Consider the following 10,827-nt stretch of genomic DNA (forward strand, 5'->3'; position numbering starts at 1 on the left):
AATGACCAATTTCAAAAATGAAAGGGAATTCTTTCACTACAAGTACTACAGACATACCAAGGATAATAAAGGAATATTTAAACAAGTTTATGCTAATAAATTTGACAAGTTAAAATGGAAGATTCTGGCCAGGTGTGGTGGCTCACGCCTGTAATCCCAGCACTTTGTGGGAGGATTGCAGGAGTTCAAGACTAGCCCGAGCAATATGGTGCCAAGACCAGCTCGATCATGGAGACCTAACGAAGCAGCACTAGAGGAATTAAGACAAAGACACAGGAATACAGTATAAAGTGGGGATTCGGGGGCTGACAGCCTTCAGAGCTGAGAGCCACAAACAGAGTTTGACCCACACATTTACTGACAGAAAGCCAGTGATGAGCATTGCTTCTATAGATTGTAGAATAGCTAAAAGCATTCTTTATGGGAAACAAAGCAATCTCAGCGAGGAGCAGAGAAACAGGCTCTGGCTGATTATCTGCAGCAAAAACACGCTGTCAAGGCACAGGCCTTTCCTGCCATCATTTGTGGTTTGAGCAGTTTTTTGCTCCAGGTGGGGCCAGGTGTTCCTTGCCCTGCTCCAGTAAACCAACAACTTTTAGCAGTGTGCATGACAGCCATCATGAGCATGTCCCATTGCTGCAGAAATTCTGTTTATGGCCAGTTTCTTTAAGATCTGTTTATGACAGGGTTAGGGATTGCTACCAACATGTCCCCCCTTTCTGTTTTTGCAAAGTGATAAAGGCATAGGCAGCTTTGTCACAGTAGGCTACTTCTCACAGGATTTGGGATCCACATCTGCAGATGTACAAATGACCAATTTCATTTGTATTTCAATTTGATATACAAAGAAACAACACCAATTAAAAGAACAGTCATCATTGAAATCACAGAGCCTCCAAGTGTCTTGATCCATTTTAATGGGTTAATAGCTGCTAATCCATCTGAAGCACCTTCGAGCACTTCAGTTCCTGGCATTAGTGTCAGATGTGCCTGAGAAGCTTGAAATATTTGCTCCTTCAGTTTTGTAATATCTAAAGTAAATTTCCAGTATGACCTTTCAAATGTTTCTTAACTCCCACTCATGCTCTCTTTCATTATACAGATGAGGAGTACTGCAAAAATCAGAAGTATTCCAATCACATTGTAACTGCATTCTATATTCTAGACTAACTACTCAATCTCCTAGCCACATTACAGTTTGTTGGAGATAATTGATTTGATTAGCTAGTTTCTGGTCTATATTAGTTTGGGAATTCCACAGCAAAGTAGAATTTTTCTGCCAATTATTTACATAGTCTGCTGTTTGTACTGTGGAATGCAAAGCAACTCCAGCTGCCGCAGCAGTAGCTGTGACAGCAATCAATCCCATAATGACTAAAATTAAAGTAGCAATGAAACACTGAGAGCATCTCAGAATCTTTTGAAGAATTTCAGTAATAATATGCACAGAAGGAGAGGCTTCCCAAGGACCGGAAAGCTTTACAGGTATCCATACTCCTTCTTGGGCTCTTACCACCAAAATAGAATGATCAGTATTATACAAGGAAGAATTCACACAAGAAAACAATCTACATTCTTGACAAGTCCCATGATGATTTGGGAGATCAAGTTTTTTTTTTTTTTTTTTTTGAGACAGAGTCTCACTGTCGCCCAGGCTGGAGTGCAGTGGCGCGATCTCAGCTCACTGCAGGCTCTGCCCCCCGGGGTTCACGCCATTCTCCTGCCTCAGCCTCCTGAGTAGCTGGGAATATAGGCGCCCGCCACCTCGCCCAGCTAATTTTTTGTATTTTTAGTAGAGATGGGGTTTCACTGTGTTAGCCAGGATGGTCTCAATCTGCTGACCTCATGATCCGCCCGCCTCGGCCTCCCAAAGTGCTGGGATTACAGGCGTGAGCCATCGCGCCCGGCCGAGATCAAGTTTAAATCACCCACTACAAGCAGGAAAGGCGGACTTACTGTCAGTCTCAACGTGGCTGCAAGTGGGGGGTCCTTGGGTTCCTCCCAAAATCTCTTCCTCAGCATCTGGCTCATGATAAGGTTTCAGGTGTCTTGATATCCAAATCGGCTGCTGGTTTTGGCCTGGAGAAACACAAGCATAACCTCTACCCCATGTTATTATTTTACCTATTTCCCAACTTTTTGTTATCGGATCTCTCCACCAAACCAGTTGTTCTGCTTCTATCTTTGAAGCTGGTTTCTGTAGATGCTGTGCAGCTGCTGGTAGCATCCGGCCTTTAGGCAGGCTCAAAAAATTTACAGTTAATAATGCTAGATTTAGTTGTATGTGTGGAGTCCTATAATCACTGTTCCTATAATCATTGTTCCCCCTCTTCTGCTTTTGTAATTGTTGTTTTAGGGAGTGATTCAGTCTTTCCACAATGGCTTGTCCTTGTGAATTATATGGGATGCCAGTAATATGTTTAATATTCCATATAGAGAAAAATATAGCTAGAGCTTGGCTAGTATAGCCTGGAGCATTGTCCATTTTAACTGAAGCTGGAATGCCCATGACTGCAAAGCATTGCAGAAGATGCCATTTAATACAGGCAGAAGATTCCCCTGTTTGGCATGTAGCCCAAACAAAGTGAGAAAATGTATCTACACATATAAGTACATAAGCTAGTCTCCCAAACGAGGGAACATGTGTGACATCCATTTGCCAAACAGAATTAAGTTCCAATCCTCAAGTATTAACTACTCCTGTAAAAGATGCAGAATGCACCATTTGGCAAGTTGGGCATTGCTGGATAATAGCTTTAGCTTCTTTCCAGGTAATGCTGTATCTGCGTTTGAGACCAGAGGCATTAACATGGGTTAAATTGTGAAAGTGTCTAGCATTAGATAATGCCATAGCAACTAGGCGATCAGCCATTTGATTTCCTGCAGTCAAAGGTCCTGGAAGAGGTGTATGAGCTCTAATATGAGTAATGTAAAAAGAGTGCATTCTACTCTTAACTGCTGTTTGCAATTGGGTAAATAAAGTCATCAGTTGTTTATCTGCATGAAATTGTAACTGAACATTTTCAATTAATTGTGTGGAATGAACCACGTATGAATAATCAGAAATTACATTGACAGGCATTTCAAAAGCAGTCAGCACCTCAATTACAACTACAAGCTCTGCTTTTTGAGCTGAAGTATAGGGCATCTGGAAAACTTTACTTTTTGATCCAGGATTAGAAGCTTTACCATTACTAGACCCATCTGTAAAAACATTTTCAGCACCTTTGATTCGTTTAAATTTAGTTATTCTAGGGAGAATCCAATTAGTTAATTTCAAAAATTGAAATAATTTTGTCTTTGGAAAGTGATTATCAAGAAAACCTATGAAATCAGCTAAATGGGTTTGCAATTAAGGCTATTTATAAAGGCTTTTTGTATTTGTGCCTTTGCAAGGGGAATAAAAATTTTTCCAGGATCATATCCTTGTACTTTAACAATTTGAGTTCTCCCATTTCCTATCAGAGTAGCAATTTGATCCAAATAAGGAGTTAGAGTCCATGAATTAGTATGTGGAAGAAAAAGCCATTCTACAAGATCTTGCTCTTGAACAATAACACCAGTAGGTGAATGCTGAGTTGGAAAAATCAATCTTTTCTGGATCTTTTCTGGATCTATTCTATTTATTTGAACTTTATGCACTTGCTTTTCAATCAGCTGTAAATCTGCCTCAGCCTCCTTTGTTAATTGCCAAGGGCTTGTGAGGCTGGGATCTCCTCTAAGGATAGAAAAGAGATTACTCATGGCATAGGTAGGAATGCCTAGAGCAGATCATATCCAATTAATGTTTCCCAGTAATTTTTGAAAGTCATTCAATATTTTCAATTGATCCCTATGTATGGTTACTTTCTGTGGCACAATGGTAGTGTCATTTAATAAGGTCCCCAAGTAGGAGTAAGGAGTAGTAGTCTGAATTTTGTCACGAGCTATAATTAAACCAGTACGAGAAATTGAGTTTTGCAAGTGATTATAACATTGGAGTAATATTTCCTGAGTGGGGGCAGAACAAAGTATATCATCCATATAATGAATAATGTAATACTGTGAAAATTTTTTACAAGTAGGTTCAATTGCTTGTCCTACGTAAGTCTGACAAATTGTTGGACTGTTTAACATGCCTTGTGGCAACACTTTCCAATGAAAACGCTTAGCAGGCTGCAGGTTGTTTACCGCAGGAATTGTAAATGCAAACCATTCACAGTCTTGCTCAGCTAAGGGGATAATAAAGAAACAGTCTTTTAAATCTATGACTATTAAAGGCCAATTTTTTGGAATCATAGCAGCAGAAGGCAGTCCAGGCTGCAATGCTCCTATAGGTTGTATAACTGAATTAATGGCTCTAAGATCTGTCAACAATCTCCATTTATCACATTTTTTCTTAATAACAAAGACTGGAGGGCCGGCGCGGTGGCTCATGCCTGTAATCCCAGCACTTTGGGAGGCCAAGGTGGGCAGATCACAAGGTCAGGAGATCGAGACCATCCTGGCTAATGCGGTGAAACCCCGTCTCTACTAAAAATACAAAAAATTAGTCAGGCATGGTGGTGGGCGCCTGTAGTCCCAGCTACTCAGGAGGCTGAGGCAGGAGAATGGCATGAACCCGGGAGATGGAGCTTGCAGTGAGCCAAGATTGCACCACTGCACTCCAGTGTGGGCAACAGAGTGAGACTCCATCTTAAAAATAATAATAAATAAATAACAAAGACTAGAGAATTCCAGGGGGAAAACGTTAGAGCTATATGTCCTTTTTCTAATTGTTCAGTAACTAAGACCTCTAAAGTCTCCAATTTTTCTTTACTCAGCAACCATTGTTCTATCCAAATTGGCTTACTTGTTAACCATTTTAAAGGTATAGGTTCCAGAGGCTTAACAATGGCTGCCATCAAAAATGATATCCTAAACCCTGACAAGATTTTTTTCCTTCCGCTTGAAGTGGTTTCTTTGACCCTTGTAAATTTTTTCCTAATCCCATGCCAGGCACATACCCCATCTCTTGTATCATATGCTGACTTTGAAGGCTATATAATTGTTCTATGTAATGAGGAACTTGTGCTCCCCATTGCTGTAATAAATCTCTCCCCCATAAATTTATAGGTACAGAAGTTATAATTGGCTGAATAGTCCCAGATTGTTCATTGGGTCCTTCACAATGCAAAATATAAATACTTTGATATACTTCAGGGGCTTTACCAACTCCAACTATGTTAAATTGAGCGGATTGAATTGGCCACACAGACGGCCAGTGCTGTAGAGAAACGACTGAAACATCCGCTCCTGTATCTCCCAACCCTTTGAATTTCTTTCCCTGAATAGTTATTTCACAGGTAGGACATTTATCAGTAATTTGATTTACCCAGTAAGCTGCTTTCCCTTGCTTATTTGTACTTCCAGATCCTCCTGTTTAGTTTCACTTCTCCCCATTTCCACATATGGCACAATCAGGAGTTGTGCTATACACTCTCCTGGCTCTGCTTTCCAGGGAACAGAAGTAGATATAACAATTTGAATTTCCCCATTGTAATCTGAATCAATGACTCCTGTTTGTACTTGTACTCCTTTTAAATGTAAATCAGACCTACCTAGAAGTGATCCTGCCGTCCCACTGGCATCATCTGACTGGAGACAGCAACATTCTTTAACAGTCCCATTACAAAAGGAAAACCTGGTCCATGTTGATTAATAGCTTGTTTAAATTCTTTAAGTATTTTAAAAGGAAAAGACTCAAATGTAGATATAATATTTCCCTGTTGATCAGGTGGGTGCCTTCTAACAGGAAACTGCCAAGCATCCATATCACCCTCTTGTCTAGCTTGCTGGATTCCTGCCTGAACAGAACTGAGAGCAGTTGCTTGAGGCGCTGCTCAAACAGTCACTGGGGCAACTACTTTTCACCCAGTGTCCTCTGGAAAAGAAAGATTCGGAGGGTCAGGCCACTCCTTTTCTTCAAAATAATGAGGGGGTGTAGAGGGGTAGGGACAAACCTCGCTCTACTTTGCTGCTTTAGCTGGCAAGCAAACCTGCTCTGTCACCTCTTCTGTTACTTCATTAGACTCTCCTTCTTCCTCTGATTCCTCCTCCTCATCATCTGTGTGGAAAGGCTCCAAGGTGGAATGAACCAGAGCCCACACTGACCAGTTATAGGAATATCCCCAGCACCATCCTTATATGCCTTTTTCAGTGTGCTGCCTACCTTTTCCCAGACCTCTACATTCATAGTTCCTCGGTCCGGAAACCAGGGGCAATATTTCTCTACTGCACTAAAAAGCTGCGTAAGTCAGCTAGTGCTAACGTTCACTCCTCCTTTTCTGAGGAGATGTCGAAGCTGACTCAAATAAGCCTCATGCCTGCTCGACCCTTGTCCCATTGTTACCCTGATGCTTCTGAGCTCCCCTTCTTACTCACCATGAGGATTGCTTTAACAGTACTCGGGTGTCCTCCAGCGTAGCTGCACGTTTTCTAACCATCGCTCTGGCGACCCTTCGACCCAGGTTCGAGCCCCCGTGTTGGACACCACTTGCCGAGACCAGCTCGGTCCTGGAGACTCCAACCCAGCGGTGCTAGAGGAATTAAGACAAAGACACAGGAATACAGTATAAAGTGGGGATTAGGGGGCTGACAGCCTTCAGAGCTGAGAGCCACCAACAGAGCTTGACCCATACATTTATTGACAGAAAGCCAGTGATATAAGCATGGCTTCGATAGATTGTAGATCAGCTAAAAGCATTCCTCATGTGAAACAAAGCAATCTCAGCGAGGAGCAGAGAAACAGGCTCTGGCTGATTATCTGCAGCAAAAACATGCTGTCAAGGCACAGGCCTCTCCTGCTATCGTTTGTGGTTTGAGCAGTTTTTTGCTCCAGGTGGGGCCAGGTGTTCCTTGCCCTGCTCCAGTAAACCAACAACTTTTAGCAGTGTGCGTGACAGCCATCATGAGCATGTCCCATTGCTGCAGAAATCCTGTTTATGGCCAGTTTCTTTAAGGTCTGTTTATGACACGGTTAGGGCTTGCTACCAACAACATGGCAAAACCCTATCTCTACCAAAAAAAAAAAAAAAAAAGGAGATTCTTTGAAAGATACATGTTATTCACATTGACACAAAACGAAGTACAAAATCTGAAGGGCCGTATGTAAATTGAATTTTAACTTAAAAGTTCCACAAAGAAAACATCTAACTAAGATGGTTTCACTGGTGAATTCAATCAAATATTTAAGGAACACATAATACCAAAACCATAACACATACATGTAAAACATTTACCAAAATTCAAGACAAACCTACATATTCTTTTTAAATATTCCTCCCCACCTCCAGCAAGAAATGAAAGGGAAATTTCTTAGCCCGATGGAGGGCATATTCATACACACACTCTTAGTGATAAAATGCTGTCCCCTAAGATCAGGAACAAGGCAAGGATTATTGCTCTCCCTGCTTCTATTCAACACTATACTAGACATTCTAGCCATTGCAGTAAGGCAAGAAAATGAAATAAAATGCTTACAGATTGAAAAGAAGAAAACTGTCTTTGTTTTTATAGATGACATAACATGATGGATAGAAACCCTACATATCCTACTAATACAAAATACTACCATAACTAGTAAGTGAATTTAATAAAGTTGCAAGACACAAAGTCAAACAAAAATTGATTCTTATGGCTGGGCGTGGTGGCTCATGCCTGTAATTCCAGCACTTTGGGAGGCTAAGGTGGGTGGATCATGAGGTTGGGGGATTGAGACCATCCTGGCCAACATGGTGAAATCCCATCTCTACTAAAAATACAAAAATTAACTGGGCATGGTGGGGGGTGCCTGTAATCCCAGTTACTCAGGAGGCTAAGGCAGGAGAATTGCTTGAACCCAGGAGGCAGAGATTGCAGTGAGCCAAGATTGTGCCACTGCATTCCAGCCTGGCGACAGAGTGAGACTCCATCTCAAAAAAAAAATGATTTTTATATGTTAGCAACAAATAAATCCATATACCATAGACTATCTCTATATGCTAGCAAAAACAGTTGAAAAAATTAAACACTTTTCCAACAGCATCAAAACAATTAAATGTGTACAAACGGCCAATAAGAACATGAAAAGTGCTTAACATCACTAGTCATTAGGAAAACACAAATTAAAACCACAATGAAATTTCACTTCACATCCAAAAGGATGGCTATTTTATATATATATATAAAGAAAAATAACAAGTGTTGACAAGGATGTAGAGAAACTAGATCCTTGTGCATTACTGCTGGGAATGTAAAATGGTGCAGCTACTGTGGAAAACTGTGGTGGGTCCTCAAAAAGTTAAACGGAATTACTATATGATTCAGCAATTCCACTTCTAGGTATATACCCAAAAAATTGAAAGCGTGGACTCAGATATTTGTACATTAATGTTCATAGCAGCATTATTTACAGTCACCAAAAGGTGAAAACAACTCAAATGTCCACTGATGGATGAATGGATAAACAGGATGCGGTATATAAACACAGTGGAATATTATTCAGCCTTGCTACAATGTGAATGAACCTTTAAATTTAAAACATTAAAATATTAACTATTTTACACATGTAATATTTAATAAAATATTACACGAAGTGGAATAAGCCAAAAACAAGAGGACACATGTATGATACCACTTATATGAAAAACCTAGAATAGGCAAATCCATAGAGACAGAAAGGATACAGATTATCAATTACTGGGGAGAGAAAAATAGGAGTTATTGTTTAGTGAGTAGAGTTTCAGTCTAGAATGATAAAAAGGTTTTGGAAATGTGTGGTGGTGATGGTAGCATAATATTGTGAATATACCTAATGCTACTGAATTTGATCTTTATATGTTCGCAATGAGTAATTCAACATGCCATGGAATATTACTAAATGCTAGTAAAAACAATTGAAAAAATGAACACTTTTCCATGGTTAAAATGATAAATGTCAAACATTTTATCACAAAACATGGTTAAAATGATGTCATACATTTTATCACAAAACATTTTTGAAATATCAAATAATTTAACAAAATATGTGTAAGACATACACTAAAAACTATAAAACTTTGCTAAGGGGAATAAAAAGAACTAAGTAGAGAACTGTCCTTTCTTTATGGAATTTACCCATCATTGGTACATAGAGATCTTCCTCATTCTTTTTTATTGTGTGGATGCATTATAATCTATTCAATCTGTCCTATATTAATGTATATGTGCCTTTTCCCAAGTACTTTGCTGTTATCAATAATTTCACAATAACCTTATACATATGTTGTCTTGAATGTTGGAATTGTGTCTTTGTGCAGATGCCTATTGGAATGGTTAAGTCATACTCATATTTAGTTTTGTTGATGTTGCCCAATTTCCCTCCTTAGGAGTTTCACGAAGTTGCACTCCTACCAGAAATGTATATGAACGCCTATTGCTCCACAGCCATGGTAACACAGAATTTTATCAAACTCTTTGATTTCGTCAGTAAGCATTTTAAAATATGCTTAAAGTGTATTTGCGTTTTTTCTGATACATACATACATATATATATATTTTTTTTTTTTTTTTTTGAGACGGAGTTTTGCTCTGTCACCCAGGCTGGAGTACAGTGCTTGCCATCTCAGCTCACTGCAACTTCCACCTCCCAGGTTCAAGTGATTCTCCTGTCTCAGCCTCCTGAGGAGCTGGGATTACAGGCGTCTGCTACCACGCGCGCCTAATTTGTTTTGTATTATTAGTAGAGACGGGGTTTCACCATGCTGGCCAAGCTGATCTTGAACTCCTGACCTCAGGTGATCCACCCGCCTAGGCCTCCCGAAGTTCTGGGATTACAGGATGAGACACCACACCCGGCCTGATACATATATTTTTTTTTTTTTTTTTTTGAGATGAAGTCTCACTTTGTCGCCCAAGCTGGAGTGCAGTGGCGAGATCTCGGCTCGCTGCAACCTCCACCTCCTGGGTTCAAGCGATTCTCCTGCCTCAGCCTCCCAAGTGGCTGGGACTACAGGCACACACCATCATGCCCAGCTAATTTTTGTATTTTTAGTAGAGATGGGGTTTCACTATTTTGGCCAGGCTGGTCTTGAACTCCTGACCTCATGATCCACCTGCCTTGGCCTCTCAAAGTGCTGCTCTAACATGCCTGGCCTAGAAAATGTCTTTTGAGCAACTATGCCTCCTTGTTGCCCATAGAAAGTTGGGGGTCCAGGGTCTTTTAACATTTAGTCCCTTTTAATCCAGGTTAATGCCATTAGTATAGCTTCCTAAAATGTACTGTGGGTTTTATGTGTCTGATTGGAATCTACTCTGTGTACCAAAAGCCTCACTCACAATTATTTTTGAGATAGCTCCCAATGGGTTTAATCACTGATATGCCAGGTGTGTGAGGCTGCTGTGGGACAACAATCTTGATTCCTAGACGGGTCATAAGTTCCTAGGGACTACAGGCTCCTGCCACCATGCCTGGCTAATTTTTGTATTTTTTTTGTAGAGATGGGGTTTCACCATGTTGCCCAAGCTGGTCTCGAACTCCTGAGCTCAAGCGATCCACCTGCCTCAGCCTCCCAAAGTGCTGGGATTACAGGTGTGGGTCATCACGCTTGCCCTAGAGTAATATTCTCTATTATCAAGGTAGAAAGTTCAACATACATTCATTAGATCTACTTTATAGATAGTGTTATTTAGATCACTTACATCGTTATATTTATTTTTTGTCTCCTTAACTTCAGTCTTGGATGAGACAAAGGTGTTTTAAATTTCTGTTATTTCTAGGTTTCTATTCATTTTTCCTGGCATAATTTGTTTTGCAAATGTTATGTGCTTTGACAAGGCAGAAGTAACACA

The 10,827-nt window shown here is 40.3% G+C and overlaps 1 protein-coding gene across 1 annotated transcript in view; it reads right to left on the reverse strand.

Moving 5' to 3' along the window:
• Positions 1-900: 900 nt before the first annotated feature.
• The window catches only part of XYLB (xylulokinase), a 73,746-nt gene continuing 63,819 nt past the window's right edge, over positions 901-10,827 (reverse strand). Inside the window, exons 19-20 of the mRNA XM_063611986.1 lie at positions 6,403-6,557; positions 901-2,079 (exon numbers count right to left, since the gene is read on the reverse strand). Of these exons, the coding sequence (XP_063468056.1) occupies positions 2,028-2,079; positions 6,403-6,557 (207 nt within the window). The 3' untranslated portion in view covers positions 901-2,027. The remainder of the gene's footprint in view (positions 2,080-6,402; positions 6,558-10,827) is intronic.

Source organism: Symphalangus syndactylus, chromosome 1 (genome assembly GCF_028878055.3).
Source record: "Symphalangus syndactylus isolate Jambi chromosome 1, NHGRI_mSymSyn1-v2.1_pri, whole genome shotgun sequence".
NCBI classification, from domain to species: Eukaryota; Metazoa; Chordata; class Mammalia; order Primates; family Hylobatidae; genus Symphalangus; species Symphalangus syndactylus.